General features: G+C 41.1%; 1 protein-coding gene across 3 annotated transcripts in view; it reads right to left on the bottom strand.

Moving 5' to 3' along the window:
* The window catches only part of LOC124134290 (receptor-type guanylate cyclase Gyc76C-like), a 199,144-nt gene that overhangs the window by 86,563 nt on the left and 87,935 nt on the right, over window positions 1-24,646 (bottom strand). For all 3 annotated transcript variants that reach the window (XM_046499028.2, XM_046499027.2, XM_046499025.2), the window contains exon 3: window positions 1,064-1,367. In XM_046499028.2, the coding sequence (XP_046354984.2) occupies window positions 1,064-1,367 (304 nt within the window). The remainder of the gene's footprint in view (window positions 1-1,063; window positions 1,368-24,646) is intronic.

Genomic DNA, 24,646 nt, shown 5'->3' with positions numbered 1-24,646 from the left:
AACAAATACGACATTAAAGAAAGGTGAATTCACAATTATACTTAAAGTTTAATATTATATACATCTGAAATATACGGTAGCCCATTAGTGCCATATATATTTTTCTTGCACGATTTAGATACTAATCTGAAAATCAAGATACTAATATAGTATGTTGAACATTTATGACACCGTGTCGAAAATTAAGATAATAAATAAATACTTCAACATTATTATTGCAAAGTGTCTTGAATTTTCAACATAGCACCGTGAAATTCAGCATTGAATCAGGAATTTTCAACAACAGCAAGAATGGCCGTAATGGGATTCCTTTGGATAAAAAACTAAGCGCCACCTATCTTCCTATGTGTCTTTTGTAAATATTGACTTAAGACACTGACCATGCACCCCATGGCAATGATACCACTGTGACCCGAGGAAATGTTCACGTTCTTCCAGAGAGTCGCCAGCACTGGGTCACATCATATACATGTACTCCAAAAAGCATAGGAAGTACTTGAAAGGGCTGTGAATTAACTATTGCCATAAAACGGGTACAAGCATGTCATTAGTCAATCGTTTTCGGTTTGTGCATTTCATTTTGAGTATGTCACCTGAAGAAAAAATACATTTACTATCAGACAATTAAATTTATACAGGATGCGGTCTTAAAAATGTCTATTTCATATGGGAATAACCAGTATGCGATGCGAACTTTTCCCGGTCTATATGTCAACGTCAATGAATATATAATCGGAAACAATACTGTCAGTTAACTCCGGATGAGTCGAATTCGCTAATGACGAAATACAGCTAGTCCTGCTCGTCGTGCAGTTACAAATAGTGTTAAGAATGTTAACAGGACTAGCGAATTTCGGATACAGCGAATGTATTTTTCACTCGACTGTTAATGGAAATCAACCCTACCTTTTATCCAGACAACTAAGAAGACAGTTCATCTCTTCGAATGGTCCCCATTACAATAACAATTGTTTAAGAATAATGGATTTCGAATACAACGAACCTAGAAGCCTTGGAGTTCGATACATCCGGAGTCGACCATAAATAAGTGTGATACTCCTACCTCTAGTTCCGATATAGGTTTCATCTACGATGCCAGGGAATGGATTTCCTGTAATGACTGGGATGTGAGGCTCTTTATACTTCATCCGCTTGTTGATGGTGATGTTGTGACGCTTCGACAATTCCGAAAGTTTGTCGGCAAATGTCTGATCCTGGTGTGACGATCCTACGACGAGCGTGTAGCGGTGCCAATGAAAATGCAGCAGGAGAGAGATAATAGATTTCGTCACTTGAGTCGCGGGGGGAAATGTCCTGGCGAATGTCGGATAAAGTTTCTTGTCGGATACCTCGTAATCTGAGCATTTCTGGAAAAGATAAATATAACATCATTAGCTGGACATTTCCGGTTTCCGGACAAACGGGAATCATATTGTACTCATGAGGGAATCGAATATTTATTTATTTATTTATTTCCTGAAAATAATGTACTCCTATTAGCAAGTGGCTTTAACACGTAATATTGGAATATAGTGGGTTGTTGCTACAGCATCAGCAATACACTCATGTTGATTTACTGAAAATTGGATTATGAAAACACCGGCTCTCATCATTGTACTTTCTACAATTATTTATATGAATACATTTTTACTGAAATGTGGTTTCAAACTTAATTGTCCTCTTTTGAACATTTTCTTTTGTGACAAAATGTGAACCTCACTATTGAAGTATTGAAATTTTCGATTCAAATTCATGGTCCATTCGGTACAAAACGACCAAAGCGCTACGACCGTCGTAACTGCTACTGGTCTATTCCCCAAAACATCATCTGCCCTCAAAACACAATACGTCTCTCTTTAGTCGATGAAAACAAAGTTGTAACCGAGCCATCTTTTATGTCAAGTGTTGAAAATATCCTGCATACAAAGACATTTTGAAAGGAGTCAATTTTAAAAGTTTAACGCAGCATTGAACATTATTTTCACCTATATCAAAGCGTGCCAGGATGCTTAAAGGGAACTATGTTATACTCTCTAGTGCCCATTTCCAGTCTAAGTCTAGACGTTGTAATTGAACCATTTCTCGGTGCAATTAGGGTAATAGTGTAATGATCAACAGCATGCAATTTAAGACAGCAGACAAAACAAAGTGGTGTTGGAAAGACTTGAATCAAACAGGACACTGCAGATCATAATCGGGCCCCTTCTGGAATTCCAATCCCCGATCAGCCGATGTTAACAGCTAAGGAGCACGAATTGTTGTTTCCTGCGTGTCCCTGAATAGAAAAGACATTTGTGGATGTTCAGCGATCTAAGAAGTGCCAATCATAATTGCCCACGTTATCAACTGTACAATGGGAGAGCTCCACAGTACTCTCTGTATTGCCACACGTACCTGTAAGAAAATCAATCAGAATGATTTCCTTTCTTCCATGGAGTGAAACTAATATTTTCAATTAAAACTAATTAATATAGATCAGACAAAATATTCCTTTGGTATTTTAAAACCAAGTCATTAACGTTTCTGTCTTATAGTTTTAATCCGATTGAAGTCGTACAACGGCTGTCAGGTTTTACACGTCTCGAGCTTTTTAATTTAATAAATGAAGTTTTCAAAGTAATTGTATTTGCTTGTTGATGACATGAAAGAGTCGGTTGTAGAGAACAATGTCACTTTGAGCACAATCGAAAGAGATCAAAGCCTTATAAAGTCGTGCATGATGTCGTTGCATCGTTGACGACTACGTCTAAAATGAAGTTTCCAAGACCTCAACAGAAGACTCTTGTGATTGAAGCCGGGGGATTTACAACAGTTAACGGATGGGGACATTTTGAGCAGGACATGAACTATTATTGCTTTGGCAGTGACACACGAGTCCGTCGGCGGACCGGACAAAACGTCAGTTCCATCAAAGGGAACTGTGTTAATACCAGCATTGGGGGGACTACACCAGAGCCATATTGTCAAACTCTGTTTAATTGCCGTACTGACTGTGTCACTTTGGCATAATCTTTCCTGTGTTCTGAGACGACGGATCTGTCTTGATGGTGTGTTTGTGATGATGGACGGTACTTTGTCAGCTTCTATCGCCATGTGCTAGTGATAGGGCTTTGAGGTCCACGCAGACAGCTTTCAGACATCTATTTCTCGAGAGAGATGTGACTTAATTGTGTTAGATGTCATCTTTTATAGCCAATCTGCATCAGCGTCCTGGGTCTTTAACTGCTTGTGTAAGGTGTCATATAGCCTTACCTACTAGTAGGGTGGCGTTATGTTTAAATACCCTAATATTCCTTTAGAAATAATTTGGTAAAACGTGATGAAAGAATAAGTCAATGTATATATTTTATACAGACTAAGGAATACGCTTTGAACAATGTTGTGTCATGGTGTGGCAACTTAGGGTTAGAGGAAGGTTCACAGTGGGGCAGGCAGTGTACGTGATAAGATGGTGACAGACCAAAGTTTATAATCGAGGAAATTTGAAATTCGAATCCACGACCGATCCTGGAACGGTTAGGGGACGCCTAACTTGTGGTTTTGACACAGAGGTCCATCCATAATACGACCAAGGATATATAGAGGGCGTCAAGGAAATGATAAATACAAAATCCTTTGGAATATGCCCGTATACAGCCTCAGACCTATCCAGGCCAACAAACCTGATCTTGTCCTTTTTCACAAATCCAATGAAATTATGCCTTAGGTTTGCTACCTCCCAATCTGTTGAATGACATTAGGAGAGTATCCGGGTTTATTGCCAGACATACAGCCCTTCTGACAACCTGGGTAATGAAGAAGGCTGCAGTGTTGGGGAGTCTTCACATTTTCCGAAAAGTTCAGGGTGGGTTCGACTCGCCAGCGCTTCCTGGGAGAGGTCCCCATTAAAACATTAATGCAAGGATCATTCATGCAAGGTCTTGGCAAATCAAAATTTATTATAATTCATTTGCAACGCCAGAGGTTGTAGATGAGCAGTAAATCTAGCTACATGGGAGTGTGTGACGATCAAGAGGATAAGCAGATATGGCTAAAAATTGCTTAAAAATCAGATGAGCAAGTTTAGATCATTGCATGGATCATCCATACTAAGTTTCGCCATCATAAACCGTGCTGTTTCAGAGGAGTTGTCTAAAATGGAACAGAAATACGTTGGAGTTGAGATTAAATGTGGTTTGACGTCGAATTTAAGATTATTGCACTATTATAGTGACATGCATGCACGAGTGTGAAGCTCCTTGTACTAGTCCGGACTAATGTCGGTTTTATAGTACTGGCCCCCTGAGATACCGTGCTTCAGTTACACATATCCCACTCAACACAGTATACTGAATCCAAGCCGACAAGAACTTGTTTTAGCCCCTTAATGCCGAGCACCAGACAAGTTCACAACAAGTGCCATATTTTAACGTATTTTGGTATGACGCGGTCGGGAATCGAACCACCGAACTTCCGCTCCTCAGACGGTCTATCCAATAAATCAAGAATGTGGTCACTGAGGTGAATGGTTAAGAAAGTTAAAAGCTATTTTAAATGTTTGTTGGCAGTTGTGGTTGATAAAAGCTTTGTGTGTCATGGTTTGTTACAGAGTATTAAACCAATACATGGCAATTGAATATTTGCTGTTAAAACAGGACTGTCACAGCAATTTATCACAGACAACACAGAGGAATAAGATCTCCAATATACTACACAGACCTTTGTAAAGACCACATGTGTTTAAAATGAATCAGATATTGCCATTTCATAAATAATACGTTCATTGGTAAGGTTCGTACAAAATATTATCATGAACAGCTAAGCGACAGTTGCTATGGTGACGAAGATTCTAATATAAACTGTGTGTATTCTGCGGATTAACAGAAACTTTATACAACCATGGTACTTTATTCATCTTCCACTCAAAGCTTGACTTTTTTACAGAATTGTTGAAAGACCAAAAATATTAAAAATATTCCATCTGTTTGTTGTTTAAACAAAATCATAAAAATTCGTAGAAATCAAACAATAAAATGTTTACTTCTTCATGTGACCAATTGTCGCACGAACTTTTAATTTTGCCACGTTTGACATTTCTTAAGTTTGAAAATAAAATAAATGCATGCAATTTCAAAGATAATTCAGGAAGAAATTGTGTGGACATTTTTTATATATTTCATTTGAAAAAAAAGGTTCTTGGCGTCGTCGTTTTACCGCAAAGTCTGAAGACGTTCTTGCACCGTTCTGATAGTGTTTCAATTGACCGATGTATCAATACATCATGATAGTATGTTCAATTCAAGACATTGACAAATGAAAGCGTCAGCATATATCTTCAATCATTGGCATGTTGAAAACTGTTCTCGTTGTCATGGCGAAACCTGTCCTATTCTGCAACAACTTATCTCCAACAATGCCTGATGAAATAAGCACAACGTTTGTGGGCGTTCTATTTCGCCAATTACCTTCGTTTCCGGTCTTGCCGATGAAACCGTACGAGTGAGATCGATACGAAACAACGTTATAGGGTATTTATAACCCGCACTCGGAATATGAGAGATCAGGATTCAAACAAGGACGAAATCCTAACACTATAAAATACGACTTGTTTTTCTCTTTCTAACGCTTCTCGGTCAACTACTTTAACAACCAGTAAAAGCAGTCATGTGGAATATGGCATCGTTTAGGAGATGGGTGTCTTTATTAGCAGTTTTAGGAAAGCACTTCACTCCAGTGGGAGGAGAGGAGGTTTCTACAGTTTGTGATTAGCACAAGTGACACTGCATTTTTACGACCAGGTCGTTTATCATTGACTTGTTATTATTCGTTATAACGTTGGCATGCGTCTGAAGTAGACACGCCAGGATGTGACGAACGATCAACGTTTAGCATTTGATGAACAGTTATCTCAAGAAGTGGTGTGTGCTTAAGAGCCATGTGAAGATACCGGTTTCTGTGGGTTACTGGTTTTCATTGTATCCTCTGTTTTGGGATTATTGGAACAGTTGCTTGTCCTGACGCGATGTAAACATTTTGAAGTATAAGATGTGTAAATTGAGGAGTTGTGTTAATACACGCTTAGAAGAATGGTGATAAAGGGATCGAAGGATAATTGTGTTAATACGCTCAGAGAGATGTAAAACATACACTCAGGAAAATGGTGTTGAACAGAAAGGTCTGAAAACACGTTGAGGAAAATGGTGTTATAACACTAGAAAGATGTACAAACACACTTTGGAAACTTACGTTGTTGAAACTGGTGTTGAAACACGCCCAATAATGAAACACTCTGTGCAGAGACATGTCAAATTACACAATGGAAAATCGTGTGAAACATGATGACCAGATGCATTGTGTTGAAATACGGTTAAACACGCTGAACAGAATGGTGTTTAAAGGTGCAAAACCTACAAAAACACACAAGAATATGCTTTTAAATACTCCGAGCATAAACCACATTAAGGAAAAAAGCGTTAAACACGTTGAGGAAATTGTTGTTTAACACGTTGAACAGAATGGTGTTAAAAGGTGCAAAACAACAACAATTGAGGTGAAAGACCATGTAGAATGGTGCTAAACCACTTTCCGGTAATTGCAGGTAAAATATGGATCAAAATGGTGTCAAAATACGTTGAGGAAAAAGATGTTAACATGATAAACTGAATGATGTCTTACGTTGACGGAAATGACGTTCAACACGTGTGACTTCGATCAGCATAACAGGCTTAAGAAATACTACGATTGGATATGCCGTTTTTTATATTGCATAATTCACAGCTCTGTGAGCCAATCAGCTACAGTTTGAGGAGGTGTTTTGAAGTATTACATCTGCCAAAAAACGACATTAAAATCGATCAGATACGAACTTGAATTCGGATGGGTGACTGTGTTCGGTGTTTTGGCTCCTGAGAGTTTCTAAGTCTTCGTGTTCACCAAGAAGTGAATGGGTCCCCGGTAGATGATGGGATGGTGATGTGACTGTTAACCTCACAGGCAGCTTTGGTTTGATACTCCACAGGGAGCTCAGAATGAATACTCGAGTGCACACTGATTCATTGCCCGGGGGTATGACAATGTAGCGCTTCAAGCATACATTGCCAAGAAAGTTATACACTTTAAAAGCAGGCTCTAATCTTAACTAAATTCTCAGAGAGTATTCATAAGGCGGTCAATCCACTTTCGATGACAAAATCAAAATTACAGTGACCCTGAGACGTTTATCCCGCCGCTTTGAACAGTATTCCAGACGAGGTATATCACGGTTCGTCAGCTTAAAGTGGGACATTTACAAATGTAGTGCACGGATATGGTGCTGAAACCGAGAAACAATCGGGGTGAACCGGGTTTCGAACTCACGATGACATGTTTCTGGCGTGCCCAAGGGAGCAACTCTGCACAGAGAATTGCTGCACCCTATACTGGCTACCTAGCCATAACCGGTAATTGTATAGTTATACGGTATCAATACGACGATGTAAAGAGAATGTAAATTCTTGTGTCTTATGCATTTTATTCCAGGCAGAATACGTGCTTGGGGTTCAATGTCGTTTCAGCAGTATGTCAGAAACACGACGGGTCAGATGACTGCAAGCCAAAAGGGATCCAATCGTAGACTTGTAGCGCTTGGGTGAGTGAGCGAGTGAGTTGGGTTTAACACCGCTTTTAACAGTATTCCAGTTATCGCACGGTGTGTCAGCTTAATGTGGGAGGAAAGCCCCAAGTGATGCAGGCCTCAGACGTTTGCCACTTCGGTGAAACCCACGAGCACGGGTATGGTGCTGACAAGCCTAGAAACATAATCGGGGCGAACCGGGATTCGAACCCACAGTCATGGGTTTCTGGCGTGCCCAAGGGACGCAACTCTGCACAGCGAATCGCGGCGCCTTAGACGAATGGGCCACCCATGCCCCCTTTGGTGAAATGAACGAGTGCGGGCATGATGCCGACGGACCATGGTATTATTGGGGAGGTTCTGGATTCCAGCCTGCGACAAGTGTATCCTGGCAACGTCAAGGGCCCAACTCTGCACAGAGAGTCCCGACGCCTTATACCGCTAGACAAGTCAAGGTAACGATATTGAGTGAGCGAGTATGGTTTCAACCATTTCTTTTAGCAATAGTCCAGCATTATCACAGCGTGGGGCACCTGAAATGGGATTCACCCATGACTGGAGTCGTAGCTGCGTCTTCGGCGTGACGAGCGAACGGTTTAACTACAGTGCTACACCACCGCCCCACACCTATGATAAGACGAAGATCTTAAACACTTTTGTTTGTTTGTTTGTTTGTTATTAACGCCGCAATATTCCAGCTATAAGACGGTGGTCTGTAAATAATCGAGTCTGGACCACACAACCCAGTGATTGATATCATGAGCATCGATCTGCCGTCAACCATGTCAGCGAGCCTGACCACCCGATCCCGTTAGTCGCCTCTTACGACAAGCATAGTCGCATCTTACAGCAAACGTAGGATGAAGACCTATTCTAACCCGGATCTTCACGGGGCAGCTTTAATACTGGCTGAGTACGAAAACGGGTACATGTTTGCTTATGTCATTTATTTATCTTGACTTATCAAGCATTTATTTTGCCTTAATTTGTTTAGTTCCAGGTGCTTCTGACACTATATCCTTATCATGGCGCGAGACATTCCAACCCATTGTGGCGTTGTCATTTTCAGACAAGCATCATCCCAGCAAAAGCTGTCTCAACCAGAATAGGAAGCGGATGTTTTTGTGACAAACCAATCAACGTGCCAGGTTCACACTGTATAGTAGTACATCATAACAAGAAATAACGGGTATATGGCACAGTGTTTAAATGCTGAAAAACATGCATTTAGGATCATGAAGGATATTTCACCCACGACTGTTTCCGACCAAGCAATAACGTTTGAAACTTCAGATGACCATGCTCTCTCGAGCATCTACCGGTCAGGACATGCTGACCCTTTCGAAAAGACATGTCATCACTGATTATGATTTTCATCACTATGTTGCCATGGAGATAGTCCAGGATGGTTAATATCTGGTCATATTTAGCCATGACCAAACAACAACAAAATGATATTACACAGTTGTCAGAGGTTGAAGACCATGCTCTGGAACAAACAGTTGCAATTGTTACAAGGCCAAGCAATACAGTTATATATCGCACAACGGAACATGCAGCAATCATGGGTATGATTATATATCACGGTCGTCAAACGCTTAAAAGAGTAATTGTGATGTTAATGCCGTTATGAACTGGATTTCAGTTTTATCACGGCGTGACAGCTTAATGTGAGAGGAAAGAGGTGCAAGTCTTACACGTTACCACTGTGGTGAAACCTGTAAGAACGAGCATGGGTATGTTGCTGGCGAATCTAGAAACATCATAAGTTCCTTGCACTCCTTGCCCCTCACAGCAGTAAGCATGTTTTAAAACCAAACAACGACAATTACATATCTTCATCTTCAAATGCTTAGACCCTGCTCAGTGGAAGGCAAATCCTATTCAGTTCAGTCTGATTACTCCACAGACCAATGAGAGACATAGCACAGCGGTAAGTGGGACAGATTGATCGGCGCATGACGCCAAGATGAGAAAATCACATGTATTCTAAACTAAAAAAGCTATTCTGGTAAATTTCCTTTAGTGATACTGGCACCGTGTGACCCAGAAATTGTTTCAGAAATAAAAAATTCCTCGACGTCCCTGGTCTTTAAACTGTATATCGGATATGTTGGTTGTTTAAAACGGCACTTGGCAATATTCCAGCCATAGGAGGGCGGCCTGAAATAATCGTGTTTGGGCCAGACAAGCTAGTGATGTTATAAGATACGATCGACGCCGTCGGGGTAACAGGAAACGCTATCAACTAGATTATATTGACCAACCGATACATTAATTCGCCTCATACGACAAGCATATATTGCTTGGGACATATTCTAATCCGGAAACCCCAATGGGTATTTGCCTTTAGACAGACGGATTGCACAAGTAGAATCCCAGAAGAAGATCGCGGCCCGAATGCTCTCTACCCTGGCAGACTAAGGGCCAGTTGTGTAACAACATCATCATGCATAATGCATATAGGCTGTGCGTGCGAGGAAGACAAAAGCATTAACCTAGCGGGGTAGAGAGCGGTACAATCGCGTGGCAGTTCTGTCACGGACGACATATCTGTCTGGTAGCAATGGGCATTAGTTGGATATTCATAGGAGGCAAACGATGTACAACATCTTGCCGTGGAGAAACATATTACTATTGGCAGGTCAGCTGGCCGCGGCCATGAATACAAACTAAGTCCGGTGTTGTTAAACGAAAAGGCCATATCCATCTCATAGAATAATAAGTCTCATCAAAAAGTGAATTTCCAAGGTTCATCAAGTGCAAATACTTTTCATGAATTCACATACTTTTTAATGCAAATTGTGTGCATGGCGGGTGCAACTGGTAGGGCAGGACATACCTACACGTTTCGCGAACACGTGGTGTCATCACTGGTTTTTAGTGATTCATTCATAATTTTCACCGCTATTTTGCCCTTTACTCCCAGTGGAATCTGTTTCGTCGGATAATTGAGGATGGTTATCCTCGGGGGTTGACATTTCATATTTACGGCAAAAGGAGGTTTAAGTATTTTGTGTTTCGAAAATTAAAAATCGTACGATATTAATCTAATTGTTATGTGCGACGCAGCACATCATTTTATATATATATTGACAGAGATATTGATAAATTTTACATCTTTAACAAATAAACATGTATAGCTCGTGGAGAACCAGGATACCATAAATCTCCCAATAAGTGCCGATATTAACATAAATCACTGAACATATATATTCTGAAATAAGATGAGTTTTGTCGATTCAAAATATTGAGTTGTTTGTACGTCTTTAGGCAGGAACAAAAAACTCTAAAGGTATGTCATTGTTTCATTATTTCATGAACGTGTTTCTCCATGAAGAAACACCCTGCAGATGTAGTTATAGGTAATAGCGCGATTAGGACATAGGTCGTTAACAAAATATTAAATTTAAAAAAAATAAAAAATAAAATAGCAACACTTTGTGTTTGTCTGTTTGTTGTTGAACGCCGCACTCAGCAATATTCCACTTACATGACGGCAATCTGAAATTAATCGAGTCTGGACTAGACAATCCACTGATGGATGTCATGAGCATCGATCCACGCATTTGGGATACGATGACACATGCATCAACCAAGTCAGTGAACCTGACCACCCTATCCCATTAGTCGCCTCTTACGACAAGCGGGACGGTCGGGTAGCCTAGTGGTTAAAGCGTTAGCTCGTCACGCCGAAGACCCGTGTTCGATTCCCGACATGGGTACGATGTGTGAAGCTCATTTCTGGTGTCCCCCGCCGTAATATTGCTGGAATATTGCTAAAAGCGGCGTAAAGCCTCACTCACTCACTTACGACAAGCACAGTCTACTCTTACGGAAAGCATGGGTTGCTGAAGACACTCTCACCCGGATCGTCACGGAGTGCAACATTTTGTGATTTGATTTGGTGACCGCGGGCGTAAGAGGGAGATTATGGTTTTACGCCGTTTTTAGCAATGTTACAGCAATATCATAGCACGGGACACCAGGAATGGACTTCACACATTGTACCCATGGCCGGAATCGATCCCATGCATTCATCGTGCCGAGCGAACGCTTTGACCACTTGAAACCAGCTGGTAGCGTTAAAGGTTTTATCAGCTTTTGACGGCGATGCTATAGGAAATATGAACACAACACCATTTCCGTGGAAACATTTGCCTACTGTAACACGATATATAGCCACAGTGTCAATCTAATGAAATGTGTTTACGTCGAGGGACACACGCAGTACACCAACGCGTGTGTCACATCTGGTGCTATAGTGCATTGATGAAAATAGTTCGGAAATTAAGATGTACATAGATTGTATTCACAAGTTATAAACAGTCAATACGGGGGATATAAATAGATATTGGAAGACGCATACGTGAGACTGCATCCAACGATTATGTTGACACTGATGAACTTTTGACCCACATAGGGTTAATCTATGTTAATAACGGTACTCTTATACGATACATCTCGAAAGCTTAAGTCATGATTGAATACGATAAAACTTGAGACCTGTTATTTTAAGGAACCAAATTCCAACACCCAAGGACATTATAAGTAACGCAACTAAACACGATTTTGTACATTTGAGTAATTTTTTATAACATTTGCTTGAGCACTCTTGTACATTAAAGCCGAAAACAGTAGTTTTCATTCTATGTTCATTTTACATGTCGCCACTTCTACAAAGAAGTTAAAGAACACACGATTCTTTCATATTGCCTTTGTTAATATGTCATGTATAACAATGTGTGTTCTTTAACTTCTTTTGAGTAGTGTAAAAGATTGAATCGCTGTGTATCGATGCAAGGTATCGCGATGAATCGAACATTCGGTGACACGTTACATCCCTAGATTCCATCCTGTACTTGAGCATGATCAGCACAAACCAAAAGGTTGATGTAAAGGTTTGTAGGAAGCGTTCATGGAATACGTGAGCAAGTCTTTTACGGCGGTTGATTTCCCTGAGATATGTAAATATAAAACGCCAACGTCAGAGAACAATAAGTCAGATGAAACAGATTCCATTAGGCGTAAAAGGCAAAGGAGAGCAAAGTAAAGGCAGTTTACTTATGGGTCAATGACTTACAGTTCGGCCCTTGCCCCAAGTTATAGCCAAACGTTTTCTTACTTGATTACGTAAAAAGTCAAAACCCTGCAAATGTTAGAAAGAATATAATCTTAATTGTTCATTTGAACGCATATGAGCATATTCGTACTAATATTTCAGTATTCTTTCAATTCAAAGTTCGAATTTTCCGCGGGCCCAAAAGGCCCTTATCCGCATCCTTTATGAATAACTAAAAATTAATAGAAATTTTGATGATATGGGTTAGAATAATACCCCACCCCAACCCCCTTCAATTATATTTACACGTACACCCCTAATAACGATGGGAAAATGAACCACTGACTCTCTACAGAATAACTAAACAGATGGGAAACAAGAAACATTCAACATATAGATTTTATTTAACCTATCTAAAACCGTTTCACTCTAAAAAACATCTTCAGTCTAACAAATTCCCTTAGCCCTGACACTTATAAAAAAACAACAACTAGAATATCTATTCAATCTCTTTCACAATAGTTAGAATACCTTTTTTTCTTTTGTATACCCTGTATCTCTGTCAATCGATATGTACATCGATCAAATAAAAAATCCGATATACATAGCTCTATTTTGAACAATAAGTCTAGATCAAAATACTCCGCGTATTTCCCTTGGAAACGGCTATAGGAATCTCTAATTGTCTAAATTAGGATGTGTATCCGAAATATCCAACATTCAGTTTGCTTCCTCTGCAATACAAGAGATTTCCCCACCAATAATAAAGTCTGAATTAATGTACTCTGCTTGTTGTTTGTAGCAGGTTGTCTCAATATACCAGTTAATATTCGTGATACAAATCTGCGGAGCTATCTACATTAAGCCGCGTGGTTGGCTAGAAAGGGTGTTCCACATGACATCAAGGAAAAAGCTGTACGTGTTTCACACTGTGTATGTATGGAGTTTGAAGGTTTAACATCATGACGTCTGAGCATATACCTGTTTAGTGTTTATACATGTGCTTCCATGTCTGTATATCTACGTGCCAACGTACGCCGACTGCATGGGACATCTCTCATAACATCAACCTTTGGTTTGTCTGGACCAGACTCGATCTTATAAATGCCTTGTTGGTATAGATGGCATATTGCTTTCTGCGACGTAAACATTCATTTAAGAGACTGTCAGCCCTCCAAAAGGTAGTACCTGTATATTGTCAAGCCTTGAACAAAAGGTGAAGTGAAATGATTGTACTAGTCCGGACTGGTGCCGATTTATATTGCGAGCTCACTGAGATACCATGCCGTTGTTTAACATGAATACTCCGAGCCGACCAGTCCTTGTTTTAGCATCTTAATGCCGAGCGCCGGACAGGGTAACAACAAGTACCACCTTTTAAATAAACGTCTTTTGGTATGACGCGGCCGGGGATCGAACCCCGGACCTTCCGCTTTCCGGGCGGACGCTCTACCACTAGACCACAGTGGTTGATAGAGCAAGCAACAATTCACACATCGGGACACGATGACACCCCTTCAGCCAGGATCCACATCCGACAACCGATCCTCATTTCAGACCTTAAACACGCTTGTTATGGGGACCTATTGAACCCCACAGGGCCTCTCGCACACGTCTATACTGGCACGAGACACGGGTACAGTGACACTGTCAACCATGTTACACATGGTAACCGACCGCTCCTTGTTTCAGAAGACTCGTTACAAGCATGTCACGGGGTCCCATTCTGGCCGGAATCTCTAGGGGCGTGTAACAAGCATGTAAACTGACAGGTCGTCGCTTCAACTACTTTGCAGGCAAGACTAGTCATCTTCAGAATACATGGACCCTCATATTGCACTGGTACATGGCTTAATTAGACTCCAGTCAACTCCATCACCATATCTTGTCATAATATTCCACTATTCATCAGTCGTGACACGTTATATCCATGCAGCAACGTTTGTGCTTACCCACTGATGAAGACTTATAGCTTGGGATTAATTCCGCACTGGTTGAAAGCATCGTGGACAAATATTGTCGGAGACTGATTACTCAAGTCTCAGCACGGTGGCTTACAGGTCTCCTGCAACGATGGCTCGGGAGATGGTACCTTGAGAGATGATGGCGTGTTGAGGAGTTGATGGCTTCATCATTTTGTTTTTAACATCAGTGATGATTCGTCAGCGATAGGTCTTCAGATCTATTTTCTTTGACCGATGTGTGTTATGTCCATTTCATAACAAGGAGACAATGGTGAATGGGAAAGGTTGGTCTTACGCAGCTTTCTATTTCAGTCATATAGCGGTTGTCAGTTTGTTGTGGGAGGAAAGTCCGAAGTGATGCAAGCCTCAGATGTTTACCACTTTGGTGAAAACCCTCAGGACAAACCTAATATAATCATGGCTAACCAGGATTCGAACATACGATCACAGGTATCCGACACGTCCTACGGGTGCAGATCTGTACAGTGAATTGCAATGCCTGAGGTGACAAGGCCAAGTTCCTGAAGGAGATAATATTTTCCCACTACAACGTGAACTAATTATCGTTTCTAGGTCTTCAAACGACTTCTTGAAAGACTGCAGCGCTATAAGTGATCGCGAGTAGGACAACAGACATACAAGTGTTTGCATCAACCTACCCTTAACACATATATGTCGATGGGGAGGTAAAATATGTAGTTTTTTAAACACGTATTTTTATAAGTTGTCTTGACAAGTTAAGATGTGATAGAAATTGTACAAATCTGATGACCGCTGTGGTGGCTATAATTTAAATCATATCAGAATTGTTTTACAATGTTACAGAACACCATTCCGTACAAATGGTTCTTTAAATGCGATATTGGTTTCAGGGCTAAAAATTGAAAAAGACCCACACGCCACCCTTACTCAACATACTCACTACAACTAGTGTGTTGAAGGACACTAAGTAGTACTTTTTATCAATGCTTTATCAATAATAATAAAAATAGTTGATAGTACAGGTTCTGAACATTAACAACTGAATATCCCAAACCATCCTCGATTATCCAGGGTATAATATCTTCACTCCATTATAGTAAATACCCATGACCTATTCGCCACCATAGCTTCGTGTCGGAAGTGACGTCAGTATAATTTTTATCCATCTTACTTATCATCCACTTAGCACAGAATATGTCTCGCACTTCAGTGTAATATGATTGAACGGCTATGTTAGAGTCATCCGAATCAGGCTCAAATGGCGATATAATTTATTGGTTAATCGAGGAAATGGGGTTTAACGTCGCGTCCAAGATTATTGCACTTATATAGCTACGTGCATGTGTGTGTGTGTGTGTGTGTGTGTGTGTGTGTGTGTGTGTGTGTGTGTGTGGCTGCTTGTACTAGTCCGAGCTGATGCCGATGTATAGTGCTAACCCACTGAGATACCATGCCGCAGTTTGACATGAATATCCCACTCAGACACAGTATACTGACTCCGAGCCGACCAATCCTTGTTTTAGCCCCTAATGCCGAGCGCCAGACAGGGTAACAACAAGTACCATCTTTAAAGTTAACGTCTTTTGGTATGACGCGGCCGGGGATCGAACCCCGGACCTTCCGCTCTCCGGGAGGACTAGCCTACGGAGGCGGTCCTGGATGATCGAGGATGACCAACTCACATGTTCCTTTTACAGTGCAACAGAAGGCATGATACACACAATGGTAACGACATTGAACTACTTGATGTTACTGATTCTCTTGCTTGTAAGGACCGCCTCCACAAACACACGTACATGTACGCCGCTACATAAGTGCAATAATCTTGGACGCGACGTTAAACCCCATTTCACCTCACCTCAGCTCACCTTGCTTGTAAGCTATCATAGCTGGATCTCTACAGACAACGGAAGGAAATCAGACCGATATTATGTCAATTTGCTTTTGCAAATATTAACCAGTGGAAATGATTCTTTATTTAGTTAGGCCACATCGAACGTTTAAAACAGTTCAATAAAATCTCTTACAACACACACAGAAACCTAAATATAGACCGAATACGGGACACCTGCATGGCGGTTTGTGGTCACACTGACTGTGATCAGTTTTATGACGGCTGTAGCAATATTCCTACACGCTGGGGGACACCAAGCACTGGCTTTCCACATCTCGCTCTCGCTCTCTCTCTTCTCTCCCCCCCCCCCCCCCCCCACACCCCCCTCTGTATGTGAATCTAAGTTTGTGTCTGTCTCTCTCTCTTTCTGTGATGTGAATACCGCACCCCCTCTCTCCCTCTCTGTATGTGAATATATCTATGTGTGTGTATGTGAAGCTCTCTCTCTCTTTCTGTGTATGTGAATACCCCTACCCCCCCCCCCCCCCCCCCCCTCACTCTCTCCTGATATCAATCAACTAACCCATATTATTCTCAACAAAAGACAGGTGTTATTTCATTTTATTTTGTTCAGACCCATCGCTCCCTCTAATGAGAAAAAAACAAAATAATATCGATCGCCTTTTGCGAAACGCGGAATATATTATTATTACAATTTTGTTTTGAACATAATATTATGCAGGCGTATTTATCGTAGTTCCACGTGTCGATCATTCTGTGATAGACTTTCATGCGGGGGAATAACGCAATTTTCACCAGCATTTTAGAGAAATCACGTCGCAGCAGTAGAATACTGAAGGAAACCACAAAGTGACGCAGGGCATAGACGTGACGCAATTTCTCAGTGAGTAGACGTGACGCAGTGACGCAGGGCATAGACGTGCCGCAATGACTCAGTGACTAGACGTGACGCAGTGCCGCAGGGCATAGACGTGCCGCAATGACTCAGTGAGTAGACGTGACGCAGTGACGCAGGGCGTAGACGTACCGCAGTGGCGTATGGCGTAGACGTGACTTGGTGACGCAGGGCGTAGACGTAACGCAGTAGCGTATGGCGTAGACGTGACTTAGTGACGCAGGGCGTAGATCTGATTTAGTGACGCAGGGCGTACATGTGAGCCAATGAAGAGGGCGTCAACATGACGCAATGGCGTAGAAGCAAGTGACGGAGCGAAATGAGCAGGTCTTGATAAATTCCTGTCCATAGACTTTTTAACAGCGTCTATCACCGAATGCTTTAAACACGATGCCCATTAAAGTTTGGTTCAATGCCTATTTTAGCAATACCGTGGACACTAAAGAGCCGAACCCGGGTATTCGACGAGATGAGCGGAGGCTTCAGCTATGAAACATTGATATGAATGAGGGCACAGTTACAATGTCATATGGAAGGATCAACAAACACTATTCGATTTGATCATTTATTGCCACACGACTGCGGAAGTGATTCTTCAAGAGCAGTTATTAATGACCCACGGATCTCTACATTGACAAAATGCATTCATGTAACACGTGGCCGCTATCGATTATTTCTACCATATCCTCGAGCATTACTTTAGAAGTTGTGCGCCTGAATAGTATTTCCTGATTGAAAACAATATTTTCTTTTATTTTTTTACAAGCATACAGCTTTTAGTTTTCTTTGCATCAACGATGTACTGTAGTTCCTGTTACAGACGAACCCGTGACGATCCGGGTTAGAATTTGTCGTCAGCAACCCATGTTTGTTGTAAAAGGCGACTAACGGGATAGGGTGGTCGGGCTCGCTGACTTGGATCATGCATGTCATCGTATCCCCAATTGCGTGGATCGATGCACATGATGTCAATTAGTGGTTTGTCTGGTCCAGACTCGATTATTTACAGACTGTCGTCATATAGCGGGACTACTACTACTACTACTACTACTACTACTACTACTACTACTACTACTACTAGTAGTATTAGTAGTAGTAGTAATATGCCTGTATGCTAAGCGTCTATAAGAGGAAATACCTATTACATTGTCGATTTACCGCAGGAGGTGTGCTTAATTTCCTGTTTAAGTTTCAACAAGAGCTTTCGCTCGCCTGTTTGAGAAAGCTGTTTAAGTTGAACAGCCACCCTTACGCCGAGTCGTGAGAGATTTTATATCTATGCTGTAATTAGTCTAACTAGTGGTCGTCTTTATAAGCAATTTGTCTCGTTACATTAAAACGGAAATGTAACAGCTTGCCTGGAGGAATTAAATCTATGGCAGCTAATCGATATTCTTATCCGGGGATTAGCATGCGGCGACGTTCATGTGGGTGAAGATGACTTATGTGATGCAACAGTTGCAGTTGCTGAACACTGTATTTAATGGGAGGGGCGACCAGATGTTCCTGAGGAAGATAGTTTGATGCTATCCATCCACGATTTGAATTTCTGGGATTTTACAGTTTCTCGCACATGCTTGCACTAGAACCATGTTTAACATCACACTGTCATGTAGGCGGGTCTATGGTAGCCTAGTGGTTAAAGCGTTCGCTCGTCGCGCCATAGGCCAGGGTTCGATTCCCCACATGGGTACAATGTGTGAAGCCCATTTCCGGTGTCCCCCACCGTAATATTCCTGGAATGTTGTTAAAAGTTGTTTTAAAGCGGCGTACAACCATACTTACTCACTCATGACTTCAATTGAGTTCGATTCCGAACATGGACAAAATGTGTGAAGAACGTAAGAGGTGTCAGAGTCACTTATATATATTTTAATGTTTAACACTGCACTCCGCAATTTTACAGTTGTGACTGTGGTCTGTAACTATTAAAATATCAACCAGACAATCCATTGATTGGCACTATGAGCATCTATTAACGCAACTGGGATACGATCAACAAAGTTGGCGAGTCTGACTACCAGATCCCTTTAGTCGCTTCTTACCACACGCTTGGGTTACTGAAGATCACTTCTAACCCGGATCTTCACAGGCTTGTCACTCAATAACTATCCTACGTAGACCCGGGTTCGATTCCCGACATGGGTACAATGTGTGAAGCCCATTTCTGGCGTCCCCCGCCGTGATATTGCTGGAATATTGCTTAAAGCAGCGTAAGATCATACTCACTCACTCAGTAACTATCCTATTTGAATTATCATTAATGTGTTAAACTACATCTAATTAATGAAACAACAAAAACTGTTGAAAAAAGTTGAAACATAGATAGATTTTAAAAATTATCTTACGATAAATAAAAGCAACAAAACCCCTTATATTGGTAAGAAATCTCTGCCAAAAGCAGAGTTGATTGTACGATTCCGACTATATCATGAGCATGTGTTTATGAATCACTATCAAATAGTGATGATACAAGATGTTCGCGAAAAGGTGAGCGTAGCCTGCCCCGCCTCTGGCACCCGTCACAAACACATGCACGGGCATGTCAATTGTTCACCTGATAAAACTTGGGAAGATACTGTACACGTCAAAATAGGTCATTGCATCGGACATAATTCTTACCACTGATGCGTCAAATTTTGAAATGTCCTCCACATGTCTACCATAAAACGTTTGGAAAGTTGAAAACAGACTGTAGCCAGTCTAGAGATATCAAAGACGCACTGAATCCAGTCTATCACGCAATCAACTTCGTGAATGATTTTTTGATCCGATGAAGAGCAAGGCACCCTTTTTTGGTTTGAAGTATTTTTTGTACAACCCATTTTGAGCTGAATGTCCACGAAGTATCACTCGACTAAGCCAAATCTGTTAACAAGGATTTTTTACACCCGCTTGGGTCGCAGTTTCCCGCAATTTACAGGAAGGTGTATCAATCAATATGTAGGCCACACTCAGGAGAAATCAATGTTCACCAATGGGTAACGCTTGAAGGCAGATTTTTCCTTCTCTGACCATCGGATACATGTTATCTCAGTTGCCCCAATAATCACGTTTCTTGAATAACCTGATCCCCAAGTTGCCGATACTCTGATTTCATTGACTTTCTCCAGTGGGAATAACAACGAGATGAAGTTTCAAAAATGTGTAAAAATATTCGCTCCAGTGGAATTAACACTTACTTAATATTTCCCCTTGAAACTGTAGCTGTTTCAGATGGAAAACATTCTCACAATTCTTGAGGGCTTGAGGGTGTGAAGGCATGATTATATCCGAGGTAAACGAGGTGCCGCCAGCAGGTGACAGATCATTGGTTTAAGTCAACGGATCCGTTTATGCCCATGGTTACGAGGAATGGATGTCTCTCTGCTCGTGACTCGTTTTCAGTTAAAGGGCTCATGTTTTGCCGTTACGTCGGTTATTACCCAAGAAGTTAAACATTTTTCGGCTCGCTGAATGTCTACTTGTGAGAAATAGATAATCTCATCCGAACAATATTCCAGCTATATGACGGCGGTTCATCCGAATGTCTTAAGATATCAAATGTAATTACACGAGACGATAACAGTCCAAAACACCAAGCTTCTTGATCAGTTTGAAACTTTTACTGACGAGTGTTGATATATTTGATAATCAAAAGACACGAGGATGAGATTCTATTGGTAGTGATAAGTGATGCAAAACACTATGATGGTTTTTCACGGCGGTGATATCTCCAAGGAACGATCTCTTAATTTCACCCAAGCGATAGCTCCCGTGGAGACAAGCTTATATGGTGGAAGGAAGGTGTCAATTAATGTTTGAAAGCTTATATATTTTATTTTGGCTGTTGTTAGATTATTATTTTAATCAAACGTTTATTTATCAAGGTAGATCATATATTGCGACAGGTATATTAATTCATTTCAGAAGTCACCCTCTCGTCAATAAGCTTCAGACCCCTGAAGATCCGGGGTAGAATAGGTCTTCAGTAACCCATGCTTGCCGTAAAAGGCGACTATGCTTTTAAAAAGAGGCGACTAACGGGATCGGGTGGTCAGGCTCGCTGACTTGAATGATACACGTCATCGATCCCTATTGTGTGGATCGATGCGCATGCTGTCAATCACTGGATTGTCTGGTTCAGACTCGATTATTCACAGACGGCCGTCATATAGCTGGAATATTGCTAGGTGCGGCGCTAAACAACAAACAATAAGCTTCACCAACAGTATTTTTATCATTTCACGGCCTGTCAGATCAAAACGATGTAAGTCTTAGAAGCCAAATCCACTCCGCTGAAACTCAAATCAGTGATCACAATCGGGCGAATCTGGGATTCGTAAATGACGATCCGCTACTTTGTAGATGATGCAGTATGATCATTTAAAGTGTGATGGACAATCAATTCGTGTCATTTATTGCTATGACACAGATTTTACAGATTGTACATACATATACGACCGCCTGTTAGGAGAGCGGAAGGTCAGGGGTTCGATCCCAAGCCGCGTCATACCAAAAGACGTTTAAAGATGGTACTTGTTGCTACCATGTCTGGCGCTCGGCATAAGGGGCTAAAACAAGGACTCATCGGCTCGGAGTCAGTATACTGTGGGATATTCATGTTAAACTGCGGCATGGTATCTCAGTGGGCTAGCACTATAAAATCGGAACCAACCCGGACTAGTACAAGCAGCCACACACACACACGTGCATGCACGTCGATGTATAAGTACAATGATCTTGGACGCGACGTTAAACCCCATTTCACCTCACATACACATACACCCTAAATACGTTTATAGATTTTGCTTACACATATTACAGGTCAACGCCATAGAAAAACAACTGTATGATAATAGTTTTGTTATTTCTTGGGAGAGACATGCTTGGTCATGGGGAAATTCAAAACCCCGCAAGAGAAAATGAGCCTCAACCATCTTCTGAAACAAATTCAACTTAATCGTAAAAGGCAAAACAGTGTTGAAAATGATATAAATGGATCACTGATAATCAGTGACGACACCAAGTACTCGCGAAAGGAGTAAGCATGTCCTGCCCTCCAGGCGGCACCACCACTCACACAACTTGCATAAAAAAGTGTGACAAGCCTTTTATAAGATAATTACGCGATGGTAACACCATTCCATGATTCTAAATTAACGTTATGACGCTTAACGTATTTTGCATGCGTTGGCACATCACTGATAAACACTGAAACCCCGTTCTCGATGAAAATGTCGGGAATAACAAATGTCAGTACTGACGAATCATGGGTTTATGTCTTTGTAAATAAGCCTGTTCGAGGTAACTGCCCGGAAAACCGGTTTATGGTATAACTGGTTTTCACTATAAACGTATTATACGTAATTGGGTATCAGGAGAAATAACGAACTTCATATTCCAACGCAAATCGCCAACCCTAAACTAATGAAATCGTCCGGTAATAAAACAAATATATCTCGACAAAATAATATTCCCTTCAGGTATAGAAAGCCAAAGTGTCAGATAAATAATTAGAATCTGTCGTGGGAAGCAGTTTTCGAAAGAATAAGTCCGTTGTTCAACGCACAACGTCGTCAACAGGCTGTTCATTATTTACGAGGTAGGACAAGTGACAGCTATTCTCCAGACAACTGCTAATAATCATTCAGTGGACAACAGACGCCGGAGAGAAATACCTCACTGCAATCCATAACATCTGTTGCATCTGCTGAATTTACCAAATGTGCACTTTACATCTTCTATTCCTCGACACGAGCATTTAGTCCAAAGAAAGAATACAATATCGACGTGGATAATAGCACAAACGATGCTGAAGGAAAATACAAAGTAAACTTGGGTGACATATGTTACCATAATGCAGTGATACGTGCTTTCCTGAATGACACGAATAGGACTGTGATATTGTCAGGAATGTGGTGTGTCTGCTCTCACGAGGGTCTGCTTTTCGAAATTTCACTTTGTGTGGTGTGTCTGCTGTCACGAAGGTTTGCTTTTCGAAATTTCACCTAGTGTGGTGTTTTTGCTTTCACGAGGGTTTGCTTTTCGAAATTTCACTTTGTGTGGTGTGTGCTGTCACGAGGGTTTGTTTTTCGAAATTTCACTTTGTGTTGTCTGTCTGCTTTCACGAGGGTTTGTTTTTCGAAATTTCACTTTGTGTGGTGTGTCTGCTTTCACGAGGGTTTGCTTTTCGAAATTTTACTTTGTGTGGTGTGTCTACTGTCACGAGGGTTTGTTTTTCGAAATTTCACTTTGTGTTGTGTGTCTGCTTTCACGAGGGTTTGTTTTTCGAAAATTCACTTTGTGTGGCGTGTCTGCTTTCACGAGGGTTTGCCTTTCTAAATTTCACTTTGTGTGGTGTGTCTGCTTTCACGAGGGTTTACTTTTCAAAATTTCACATTGTGTGGTGTGTCTGCTTTCACGAGGGTTTGCTTTTCGAAATTTCACTTTGTGTGGTGTGTCTGCTTTTACGAGGGTTTGTTTTTCGAAATTTCACTTTGTGTGGTGTGTCTGCTTTTACGAGGTTTTGCTTTTCGACATTTCACCTTGTTACTTATGACGAATTCGGTATAAGGAAACGTCCGCTATAACGAGTTGAGTTGTAAATAGTATTGTTCAATCGAATGCGAATTTCATAAGTAATGTTAATGACTTTAACTTTCCAATAGTCCGTCCCAGGCTTGGTGTCTACATTTCTCAACGTTTAAGGTGCAATCGAACATGCTCTTTTTAACAAAAGCGTCATACAAGCCTTTCGCAAAAAGGGGTTTGATCAAGGTAACAACATTCAAAGCCCCAGTATTGCTTTCAAAAAGTGTACATGTGAATGACTTTTTTTTCCAAATCTGACACATCAGTGACAAGAATGATGTCCGATGCAATTCCCTAATTAAACTTATACTCGAGTTTTTCAGGTGAACAATTGACTTGCCATTGCATGCGTTTGTGACGGGTGCCACCGGCGGGGCAGGATACGCTCACCTTTTCGCGAACGCCTGGTGTCATCACTATTTGATAATCATACATAAACAAATGCTCATGTAAAGTAGGAATCATGCACTCGACACTGCTTTTGCAGATATTTCTTATGAATATGGAAATGGTTTTGTCGCTTTCATTGTACTTTCCATATTGACGTAAAAACTATGATATTATATTGATAAAAAAAAACTTCTTGAGATACACAGAGGCACTACAAAATACGAACGGTTCCTGTACCGCAGGATGACGTCGAGCTGACGTCGGAAATCGTCCATTAACGTTGTGCCAACGTTGCACTGACGTTGACAGAGCGTCGTAATATGCCTTACAAGTT

This window comes from Haliotis rufescens, unplaced genomic scaffold (genome assembly GCF_023055435.1).
Source record: "Haliotis rufescens isolate VD_foot unplaced genomic scaffold, xgHalRufe1.0.p SCAF_11, whole genome shotgun sequence".
Taxonomy (NCBI): Eukaryota; Metazoa; Mollusca; class Gastropoda; order Lepetellida; family Haliotidae; genus Haliotis; species Haliotis rufescens.
Note: the sequence above shows the minus strand (reverse complement) of the source record. Positions and strands in the feature narration are given on the sequence as shown.